Source organism: Chiloscyllium plagiosum, unplaced genomic scaffold (genome assembly GCF_037043375.1).
Source record: "Chiloscyllium plagiosum isolate Xiang-an unplaced genomic scaffold, Cpla_swu_hap1 HiC_scaffold_26, whole genome shotgun sequence".
In the NCBI taxonomy this organism is placed as follows: Eukaryota; Metazoa; Chordata; class Chondrichthyes; order Orectolobiformes; family Hemiscylliidae; genus Chiloscyllium; species Chiloscyllium plagiosum.
Window position 1 is genome coordinate 13,921,036 of NW_028270164.1, and position 12,610 is coordinate 13,933,645.

Consider the following 12,610-nt stretch of genomic DNA (forward strand, 5'->3'; position numbering starts at 1 on the left):
ACTCCAGGTTATAGTGCATCAGGTTTATTGAGATCACAAGCTTTCTGAGCGTTGGTCCTTCAGGTGAAGTCACCTGACGATGGGGCAGTGCTCTGAAACCTCTGGGCACAATCTTCTCTGCCCAGAGGTGGTAGGCCTGGAGTTAGCAAGTGACCTTTATTAGCTCGTATGGTGGGGTACCTAACCCAGTCACTTCTCCACCCTTGATTGAATTTGGATCTCATCAGAAGGTCCAAGCTCCAACAACACCAGCCCACCACCAACTGAGACCCTTAAGTGCTCATTCAAGCTTCAAGTGCTCTTTCAGCTCCAGGAAAAAGTGAGGACCGCAGATGCTGGAGGTCAGAGTCAAAAAGTATGACGCTGGAAAAGCACAGCAGGTCAGGCAGCATCTGAGGAGCAGGAGAGTTGATGTTTCAGGCAAAAGCCCTTCATTAGGAATGAGGTCTGAGGGATGGGTGGGGGAAGCGTACTGAGAGATAAATAGGAGGGTGGCTGGGTTCAGGGAGGGTAACTGGGAAGGTGATAGATAGATGCAGGTGGGGAGTGACAGTGATAGGTCGGAGGGGAGGGTGGAGCGGTTGGTGGGAAGGAAAGTGGACAGGTAGGGCAGTTCAAGAGGGCGGTGCCATCGTGGAGGATTTGGTGTGGGATGAGGTGGAGGGAGGAGAGCTAAGGAAACTGGTGAAGTAGTTATTGATGCCGTGTGGTTGGAGGGTTCCCTCATCTTCCGCTAAGAACCCTCCTCTCACTTGCTTTCCCTATCCCTCTCTCAGGCACACCTACTCACACACTCTCTCTCTCTCACCCACACACACACTCTTTCATTTTCTCCCCCTCACACACAAACTCTCGCACTCTCTCGCGCTCTCACACACACACACTCTCACTCTCTCCCCCTCACACATACACACAAACTCTCTCACTCTCTCCCCCTCACACACACACACACACAAACTCTCTCACTCTCTCCCCCTCACACACACACACACACACACAAACTCTCTCACTCTCTCCCCCTCACATACACATTCTGTCCCACTCACACACATCCTCTCTCACTCTCTCTCCCTGACACACACATTCTCATTCTCTCTACCTCCCCCTCACTATCTCGCTCTATCTACCTCACACACACTCTCACTCTCTCTCCCTCACACACACTCTCTCACTCTCTCTCCCTCACACACACTCTCTCACTCTCTCTCCCTCACACACTTTCTTGCTCTCTCTACCTCATACACACATACACTCACTCTCTCTACCTCACACACACACTCTCACTCTCTCTCCCTCATACACACTCTCTCACTCTCTCTCCCTCACACGCTTGCTCTCTCTACTCATACACACATACACTCACTCTCTCTACCTCACACACACACTCTCACTCTCTCCCCCCTCACACACACAGTGGGCGGTGGGTGGGGGGCCTGGAGCAGAGTGGAGTTGGTGGTGGTTGGGGGGCCTGGAGTAGAGTGGAGTTGGTGGTGGGTGGGGGACCTGGAGCAGGGAACGTGTCACAGATGATGGTCAGAGGTTTTCTTGCCTGATTGGGGTCAGCTCAGTATGAGGGGAGAGAGAGACCACGTGTGGAAATCCCCCAGCATGGAGAGACTGCAGGCTATAGAAGGACTGTAATGTCTATCTTTTAACTTTATCTCTTTATTTCCCTAACATATACAATGAAGAACTGTCATGTAGAACTTTTAGAATTTTTCTTTTTTTCTCAATGTTTTGAACTAATCTATTTTAGCCCCTAAGATTTGTAACTATATACTTTGTCCCTAAGATGGCACCGTGCATGGCAACATCGTACACTTTCCACTGGACCCTTGTACTTGAGCACACATGACAATTCAACCTAATTCTAATTCTAATGCAGGATAAATAATGAGCTTTGATCACCATTGTCCTCAGCATCCGAACTCTTCACCAACTTGATTTCAGAATTCTCTGTTCACTTAGTGAAAGTTAATTTAGTTCTTCTTTTAAATATAACTGACTTGAAACTGCTCCTTCAGGGTCAGTTCTCACCATCTGGTTGAGTGTGGTTTCAGAAGCTGGTTTCCTATGTCCACTTCCTCAATTAAGTTGTTGAAGATATTGCAGTACACACTTACTTCAATGTGAGAAACAAGAGCTGAGGGACTGACATCAAGAACTGAGCTGATCTTTGTGAATAAAACCATGTGGACCTTGATTCTCCTCATTTGTTCCATTCCCGGTGAGTGACTATCTGACGACAATCAATGTTTGTTGAAGTCCACTGTCTGATTTAAACAGGAGAGACACTTAAATATTTGTAGACATGTAAAGGCAGAAAGGAAGATCTTGTCACACAGTGACAAAATCTTGAATTTGTGATTTTTTTGCAGGACAATTGATGAAATATCGTTTTGTGATGCTCAGTTGCACAAGTAGACAAGTGATGTAGTTTTCTCTTTCTTTAAGAAACCATTTTCCTTTCAGTCTTGAACTTTAACCAAGTTGCTTATGCTCTTTCATTTCCATCAAACTTAACATTTCAATGTAGCACTGCAACAAAATTATTGTTCAATATTGACACCTCGCCTTCATTTATAATCAAGCTGTTTTGACACGATCAAAATTAAAATTCCCAGCGTAACTCTTAACTTGTTATTCACTCACTGTAACTGTCCAAGTCTTTTTGCAGATCCTTTGTTTTTTTCCTCACAGTGTGCACTCACACCCAACTTAGTCCCATAAGTAAACTTTAATCTGTTATACGTTGTGTTGTGATATACAATCTATTGCTCAGAATACTCGTTTGCAAACTTTCCTGAGCACCCTTCAGTAACTGATATTCCTCCCTGTTTCCTATATAATTTAATTCTTCTCGTCAAGCTGAGATAATTACACTTCCCAATCGATTATTACATGGCTCTTTCAACGGTCTGAAAGAGAATACACATTACAGAAGAGGAGGTTCCTAACATCTTAAAACACATTAAGGTAGATAAATCCCCAGGATCTTATGAAGTGTTTCAAAAGCACATTTGGGAGGCCTGGGAGGAAATTGTAGGGCCTCTAGCGCAGATATTTGTGTCAGCGACAGCTGTGGGTGGAGTGCCGAGAGGTTGGAGTGTGGCTAATCTTGTACAATTACTTAAGAAAGGCCACAGGGAAATGCCTGGGACCTTCAGATTGATAATCCGAACATCTCTTGTGGATAAGTTGTTAAAGGGGATTCAGACAGACAGGATGTACAGGCATTTGGAGAGGGAAGGACTAATTAGTGAAAGTCAGAATCGCTTTGTGCATGGTCTGGAACTGTACATGACACAACAGCCCACAGGGACTGGAACTGTACATGACACAACACTGTGCAGGGTGTGGAACTGTACATGACACAACACTGTGCAGGGACTGGAACTGTACATGACACAACACTGTGCAGGGTGTGGAACTGTACATGACACAACACTGTGCAGGGTCTGGAACTGTACATGGCACAACACTGTGCAGGGTCTGGAACTGTACATGACACAACATTGTGCAGGGACTGGAACTGTACATGACACAACATTGTGCAGGGACTGGAACTGTACATGACACAACATTGTGCAGGGACTGGAACTGTACATGACACAACACCGTGCAGGGTCTGGAACTGTACATGGCACAACACTGTGCAGGGTCTGGAACTGTACATGACACAACATTGTGCAGGGACTGGAACTGTACATGACACAACATTGTGCAGGGACTGGAACTGTACATGACACAACACCGTGCAGGGACTGGAACTGTACATGACACAACATTGTGCAGGGACTGGAACTGTATATGACACAACACTGTGCAGGGACTGGAACTGTACATGACACAACACCGTGCAGGGACTGGAACTGTACATGACACAACACCGTGGGGTCTGGATCTGTACATGACACAACACTGTGCAGGGACTGGAACTGTATATGACACAACACTGTGCAGGGACTGGAACTGTACATGACACAACACCGTGCAGGGTCTGGAACTGTACATGACACAACACCGTGCAGGGTCTGGAACTGTACATGACACAACACCGTGGGGTCTGGATCTGTACATGACACAACACTGTGCAGGGACTGGAACTGTACATGACACAACACCGTGCAGGGTCTGGAACTGTACATGACACAACACTGTGCAGGGTGTGGAAATGTGTGCATGCACCTTCTTGAGTGAGTGCGCACTCACATTTGTCCTGTGTTCCCAATGTTAGTAGGCACTGTCTTAAGTTGTTAATTCTTGACACATTTATTTTTTCAGCAGCATTAGACACTTATATTTTCAGCTTCGTTTCTAAGACATCTCAGGATGATTAGCATATTGCATGATGTCAGTAACTATATCTGCAACACCCTTCTGGTAACAATTCTCTACAAGGAAGCAAACTGGCAGATATCGAGCTGTGCTTTCTGTGGCAAAAATATCTGCAGCTAACAAGGAAAATGTGGAGTCTGATTTTATTCATCATTCAATGCCCAGTGAGTAACAGCCAGAACTGGTGAGTCAGATTGTCAGTCTTGACTTAGGTCTAGTATATATCCTATTCAGCAGCGATGGTTAAATACTCAGAGACATATACAGGTACAGAATACTCAAGAGAAACATTTGGATGAAGTCTTATACCTACTTTGTGTATACTATTCAATCTCAAAAATATTTCCAATGTATACTAATGCACATTAATCTTGTTGAATATCAAACATAGGTTCCTACTTCGTTTTTTACAACAGGTGTGAGTAACATATAACAAATGCAAGAGTAACATATTTAATCTGTTAAAAGCGAACTTTTGCTTGCAATTTGTTATCCAATAGAAACTGAAGGCTGTAGTGGTAATGAAGCCTCTAAGGGACCATGCCCTGAGTTTGTAATTGTTTCTGTTCTGCTGCTGAAATATTGAGGCTCTTTCAATGTCACTGCTCCTCAATCACACACATTTTATACACAGTGCTCCACCAATAAGGTATCATTTTCCTTCCATTCTTTAGCTCTAAACAAGTGCATCCACTCCAAATTAATGTTATGACTTTGGCTTCAGTGAAATTTGTACTGGAGACTCTTCATGGCAGAACTGAAGAAATTGCATCTTGGGCCCTTTGAGGTTGCTCCATCACTGAACAACATTGTGGCTAATCTCCCTCAACTCCTCTTGCCCACACAAGGCCCATATGGAGTCATAGAGTCACAGAGATGTACAGAACAGAAACAGATCCTTCAGTCCAACTTGTCCATGACGACTAGATATCCTAGCCTAATCTAGTCCCACTTGCCAGCACTTTGCCCTTATCCATGTGAACTCTTCCTATTCATATACCTGGACAGGAGCCTTTTAAATGTTGTAATTGTACCAGCGCCCACCACTTTCCCTGACAGCTCATTCCATACATGCACCATCTTCTCTGTGACCCTTAGGTTCCTTTTAAATTTTGACCTTCTCAGCCTAAACCTGTGCTCTGTAGTTCTGGACTCCACTGCCACAGGGAAAAGACCTCATCTATTTACCGTATGCATGCCTCTCATGATTTTATAAACTTCAATAAGGTCACTCTTCAGCCTCTGACACACTGAGGAAAACATTCTTCAGCCCATTGACCCAACTGATCATGTTCCAATTGTACCCTGAGGTAACCTTCACTGTCCACTCCACCTCCAATTTTGTTGTTATCTGCAAACTTACTAACTATACCTGCTACGTTCACATCCAAGTCATTTATATAAATGATGAAAAGCAGTGGACCCAGCATAGATCCTTGGGGCACTCCACTGGTCACAGACCTCCAGTCTGAAAAGTAACCCTTCACCACCACCCTCTGTTGTCTACCATTAAGCCAATTCTGTATCCAAATGGTTAGTTCTTCCTGTGTTCCCTGAGGTCTAATCTTGCTAACCAGTCTACCATGATGAACCTCTTGACAACCATGACATCCTCGTGCCCCTTATTTTAAACATATGCTCCCAGTCAATGCACACTCCATCAAAGGGAAACATTTCCTCCTGTCTTCCCTAACTATTCCCCCATAATTTTATATATCTCAACCATATCCTCTCTCAAGCTCCTTTGTACCACAGAAACAAGCCCAATCTTTCCAAATCTGTCATCATAACAAAAATGTACTTCTAAATTCAAATCTAAGGTGATAGACAGACTTCAGCCTAACTATGGTGTAATTGTTAGAGATAAACCTGGTTTGAGAGATCATGAGTAGAATCAGGTTGGATGAAGAATAATTTGGGTAAAGAGGTCATTTGTGGGAGTGATTTACAAATCTCTGAACAGCAGCTGTTATGTAAGGAGAATGCAAGAAGAAATTTCTGGGTGCATGTGATTAAGAGATGGCAATAACTGGGAGTGATTTTAATCTGTCTGATGAGGCTTTTGTGGAATGTTTTTCGGATGGTTTCTTCAGCAATCCATTCATGAACTGAGCAGAAGGCTGGTATTTGTTATTGTGCCATGTGACAGGATTAATTAATGACCTCGGAGTCACAGCATCTCTGAACAGGAGGGACCACAGTCCGATTGCATTTCATATCCAGACACAGAAGAACAAAAGTTTCTTACACAAAATATGAAATTTAAAAGCACATAAATTATCCAGATACACAGTTTCAAAGAATCTTACAACACACAGCAAAACAATTTTTCAACTATTTTCCAACACTATCAATTTACAGCAATTCAAGTCCAGAAAAATTACCTCTCCATATCTAATAATGATGTCCTTTCATCTCTCTTGAATGATTATTTCTAGTTTAGTTCCTCTGATCTCTGTGAATATCTTATATGAATACTCACAAAACTGACAGTTTTAAATGTTTACTTGCTCATACCCTACAAATATCTAACCAATATCACCTGGTTTGAAATGTTTACAATCTACCATTCTGCTGAGATAAATTATTCAGTGACTGCTCTGAAAAACTACAGTCGAAGCTCGAAAACATAATTCCTTCTCAACCCAGCGATGATACAGCAGAACTGACCAAAGACATTTCAGTCTCTGAGTTTTGCAAACTAAAATAAATTCATCATGAATCTGAACTGAAAGCAAGCTAATATTCAGCAATGATTATAAACCTGCCATACAGCAGCACAGTATAAACAATTTTCAAATGATATACAACAAAGGGAATAGAAATACTTGCTTTCTGACCAATACTGGAATAAAGTCGGTGCCACAAAGGGATTCTTACTTTCATTTTATTTCAACGAAAGCTTTTCACTGACTTATCCAACAAGAATGGATAACTATTTTAAAATTCTGAACTCCAAAACTGAAGTTAATGTCTCAGAAATATTGTGAAGTTCAAATTCCAAAACTGATGGTAAGACCACATACCATGCCTTGGAACTGTATCCCTGTTCCTTCACTGTTGCTGACTCAAACTCCTGGGAACAGCTGAATAGTATTTGAAGTTAGACCAAAACAGAAATCCAAGGTGCAGAGCCATCTCAGTGTTCTAGTGCATGAGTCACATGAAGTTAGACTGAAGGAACCAACAAGTGATTACGAAGGCTAACACATTGCTGTCCTTTAATACGAGAGAAACTGAATATAAAAGTGAGGATGTTATGTTTCAATCAAGGAAGCCATTGGGGATAGTACATCTTGAAAACTATGTTTACTCTCCTAGTTGAGTCCACTGATGGGACACTGGTTTAAAATTCAAGGTCACCTTTTTAATCCAGAGATGGGAAGAATTTTTTTTTGAGGACTGTCTGCCTCAGAAGTTGATGAAGATGGAGAGATATTTGTGAGTCAAGAATTGAAGAATACTGGGGGAAATGGGAATGTGGGATTTGGAACACCAGTAAAATACTTTCTGTATGTTGTCCCTCTCAGAGAAGCTTGGCTCTATCTGGCACCTTCCATTTTCTAAAGTCTGTCCTTATCCAGAAAGAGCTCCATTGCTGGCAATCCCAATAATTTTCTTCTAAACAGTCTCTCCATTCAGAGAATTACTTCTTTTATCTTTCGTTCTTACTGATCCCCATGTGATTTTGTGAATAGTCCTGTGTTTACTCCCCTTGAGATCCAACTCATTGATCAATCTCCAGATTTCTGAAACATCCTTTGTTAAACTTCAAATCTCTTCCTTTCTATGTCTTTAACTCTTTGAACCATCTTCCCCTCCCATTCCAAATCCTGCTGTAGTCCAGATTGGACTCAAGATTTTGAGCGGGTTCAAATTATTTTAAAAGTTTGCATGATGATGAATGAATTGGAGAGGAACTTCAAATGTACTTGATGTTGTAGCTTAAAACAAAGATTGACAATTAGAACCACAGGGGGTCTCAAAGCACTTTACAGGCAAGTATTTCTACGAGTTGTCGTTGTTATAATGTTTAAAGTTTGTCAGCTTCTGAGGGTACTGCAAGATTGCACAAACAGAAATATGATGTTAACTGGGTAATCTGTGTTTTTATAATTGTTGGTTGAGGGATTAAAGTTGACTATTTGACCCAGGGATTGCTAATTGTTCTTCATCACGATGAGAGATTTGCAAACTGCCTGTGGGGCGATCATGCTGACACTGAGGCACTGTCAATCCAGTAAGACGTACAGCCACACTCCAAATTAAATGATTGGCTCTGACATTTATGGACACATTGTGAATGAAGACAATGTACTATTAACATAAATTTTCATCACATATTATAACTGAAGCTTCCAAGATCTTATCCAGGTTGACAGCGAGAGGAGAGGGTGTAAGACTAATATTTTCAATTTTAAAAGGCAACTGTGTGGACCTGAAAGCTGATAGAGCTGAAGGGAACTGGAGATAGGTCAGTACGGAAGCAGCTGCAGACAGTCAAAGTGATATTCCAGAATACTCAGAACACATGCATTCCTCCTGGAAAGGAAAATTTTAAGGGGATGACCCTGAAGGAGTTCATTAAATGTTAATCCCAAAACACACAAACATTAATTCACAAAATCCATCGCCAAGACAGATAGTTCTGCAGAAATGTCATGGGTGAAAAACATTGGCAAAGAGACCTGAATTCTTCTGATCAAGAATCCAAATCACAAATCTGGAATTCAGTGATTTCTCTCAAATCTTTTGTCTTCTGGCAATCTTAACTTTTTGTTAACTGTGATGATCCTTAATTTGGGAGCTGGCCAATGCATCTTGTTCTTTCATCAAGCAATAAAACCGAGATTTATTACACAAAAGAACAAAAAGGATAAAAGAAAGTAAGCTTAGCTATCTGCTATGAAACAGCACTCTGAATAGACCACACAAAGTTATACACCTCAAATACCGTAAGCTTGCTGTATTGTCACTCCTGCATTATGTTTCGATTTCTTAGTGTGTGTTTTTACATTGATTATATGGATCTCATGATCAACCGGAATATTTGATTAACCAGTACACTCCTGCTCTCATAGGTGTCAGACAAAACAAAGTTTGATGTACCCTTGGTTTGGAAATTTCTCAAATTAAGTCTTGACATTAGAGTAACTGTACTGATGCAATTAAGTTGAGAAAATATACTTGCTTCTGATCCCAGTCAGGTCTCCACCAAATCCTGTCCCAAAAGGTTTAGCTTACTGTATTTTTCTGAGGTAAAGTAAGTCAATAATTATTTGAATTGAAAACAAGCAAGAGCCATTCACTATTTAGTCACGCTGTCGTAAACTCCACAACGTCAACAATAATCTATTAACACTCCAGAAGGTATGCAGACTCCTCTCTGCTCGCTGACAGGTGTGGATTAGGTCATTGTTCTGGAAAGATCACTCTGACGTTGTCTTTTATAACCCTGTCAATAACTATGTCACAAGAGTGACCAACACCCAAATGCCAAAATTTTAAATCAGTTAAAAATGATACATATACATTATGTTTACATCCGTATATGTACAGATACCTTTCATCATAGCTCCCCATGAAGAAGAATGAAAATATATCATTCAGAGCCATTATCATTTCATATCAAAAATAATTTTAAAAAACCTTAATTTAATGTTCTTTTATTGTAATAGTAACAATAACAACATAGTTATAATAGTAACAATAACAACAATAACAACAAAAGTTTAATGACAACTTTTTTGAAACATAATTCATTTGAATTACACAAATTGTGTTTTTTCAAACATGTCTTGATAAACGATCCACTATGATAATGTCTATGCTGGCGCATGAATGATTTTTAAATTGCATGGTCAGAAAATTAAACTCCACAGAAGTAACCATAAATTTTTGTCCCAACTTTATTTCTAAGTAATCAAAAGGATTACAGCCCATATAGTTACAGGAATCAAAGGCGATCAGGAATAAATAGGAAAGGGAAGTTCAGAACACAACCAGATCAGCCATGACCTTCTCAAGGGCTGAAGGTCCCACTTCTGCTTTATCATTCCAGATTATACTTCCTAACGTATATGTCACAGATATAGTGCAGTTTGTACAGAGATAAAACGTATTAAGTGATATTTATTTGTATTAAGAACTTATTTTTTCTTCCAATTTCTGAAAAGTTGTCTCCCCAGCTTCATCAAATTTGTGGACAAACGAAAAAGTAACTGGAACTGTGGGAAGATCAATCACAATAAATTGTAGATATGACACATGGTTCAAGTCCAACATGAAATACTGGTGTCTTGGTCGGTCTGCCCATTGCTCATATTTGGTGAGAACAACTGATCCAGGTGGACAGCGAGGGAGGATGTCAATCAAAGATAACACAGCACAAGGAGTATTTGTTGTGACCATGGAGGATCTTCACATCAAAGATGCAGGATGGTACAGCTGTGGTATTGGTAGACAAGTTATTGATGAATTATGTGCTGTGAAGGTTGAAGTATCTGATGGTACATTTCTCATTGATTATTAATCTCAAATGAAATGTCTGATCAATGTTTTATCAGGGAGGAACCACGAACGCTCCAATATCCTAAGGTGCCCCAGCAATGCTGATACTTATTGGGGGGAACATAGGAACAGTAGGAGGCCATTCATCCTATTGAGCCTGACTCACACTTTACTACGATCATGGCTGATCGAACACTTCAATACCATTAATTCTTCCTCCCATTAATCATTGAAAATGTATCACCTTCTACTTTAAATGTACAACTTAAAGTCTGGTGAACCTATGATGCACGCCATCTCTGGCAGTAATATTTTTTCTGAGATCAGGTGATCAAAACTGCAAAAAATATTTCAGGTGTGGTCTAACCAAGATCCTACACAACAACTGAAGCAAGAATTCTCAATTCCTGTTCTCAAATCCGCTTGTATTAAATGTTAATATTCCATTAGCCTTCCAAATAACTTGCTGCATCTGCAAGTTAGCCGTCAGTATCATATGGACAAGGGCATCCAAGTGACTTTGCAAATCTGTACTTTCCAACATCTCACCATTTGAAAAATACACTGCACATCAGCTCTTGCTACCAAAGTGGACAATCTCACATTTCTCCACATCATAGACCATTGACCAAAAATCCTGCTCAATCATTAAGCATATCCAAATCCTCCTGAAGATGTTTTGCATCTTCCTAACAACACATAATCCTCGTTTGCTTGTGTCATCTGCAAAGTTGGGAATGTTACATTTTGTTCCACATCCAAATCATTGATATATATTGAAAAACGCTGGGGCCCAATTACTGATCCTTGTGGAATCCCATTAGTCACAGCCTGCCAATGTGAGAAAGCTCAATTTATTCCAACTCTCTATTTTCTATCTGTTCACCAATCATCAATCCATGTCAATACATTATGTCCAATACCTTGTGCTTCAACTTTGCAAACAAATCTCCTCTCAGGTTCGTCTGAAAGGCCTTCTCAAATTTCAAATGCAATCTATCCATTAACTTAGCTTTGTTAGTAACATTCTCAAAAAGTTCCAACAGTTCGTAAAACATAATTTTCCATTCACCAATCCACACTGACTACACAGAATTAATTCATTTTTATCCAAGTGTCCATTTATTATTTTCTTTTTTGAAACAGTCTAGCATTTTTCTCACAACTGATGGATCAGTAATTCCTATTTTTCTCCTTTCTCCAATGCATCGTCTATCTCTATGAACACATTATCGACACTTTGGAATACAGACTATCAGTTCTTGGGGATTTTCCAACTTTCATTAATTTCTCCAGTATATCCTTCTTACCAATACTAATCTCCTTCACCCCGTCATTCTCACTTGTCAGTTGGATTTGTAAATCAACTGGATTTTTTGTATTTTCCAAACAAAAACTGTCACAAATTACTCATTTATCTGCTCTGCCATTTCTCCATTTGGTCCGTTAAATTAATAGAATTGAATAGAATCCCACCAGTGTGAAAACAGGCCATTCGGCCCAAAAGGTCTACACTGACCATCTGAAGAGTAACCCACCCAGACCCATTCCCCTGTGGCTATTACTTGACGTTTACCCCTGATTAATACCCCTAACCTACATGTCCCTGAACACTATGGGCAATTTAGCATGGCCAATTCACCTAACCTGCACATCTTAGATCTGTGTGAGAAACCAGACCACCCAGAGAAAATACACACAGACACAAGGAGACTGTGTAAACTCCACACAGACGGTCGCCCAAGTCTGGGATCGAACCCAG

The 12,610-nt window shown here is 40.7% G+C and overlaps 1 protein-coding gene across 2 annotated transcripts in view; it reads left to right on the plus strand.

The window, feature by feature from the left end:
* The first annotated feature begins 2,141 nt into the window (after positions 1-2,141).
* The window catches only part of LOC122562925 (Fc receptor-like protein 3), a 32,683-nt gene continuing 22,214 nt past the window's right edge, over positions 2,142-12,610 (plus strand). The window contains exons 1-2 of one of the 2 annotated variants that reach the window (XM_087973491.1): positions 2,142-2,227; positions 10,515-10,847. In XM_087973491.1, the coding sequence (XP_087829617.1) occupies positions 2,191-2,227; positions 10,515-10,847 (370 nt within the window). In that variant the 5' untranslated portion in view covers positions 2,142-2,190. The remainder of the gene's footprint in view (positions 2,228-10,514; positions 10,848-12,610) is intronic. The other variant, XM_087973492.1, reaches the window with a different exon arrangement.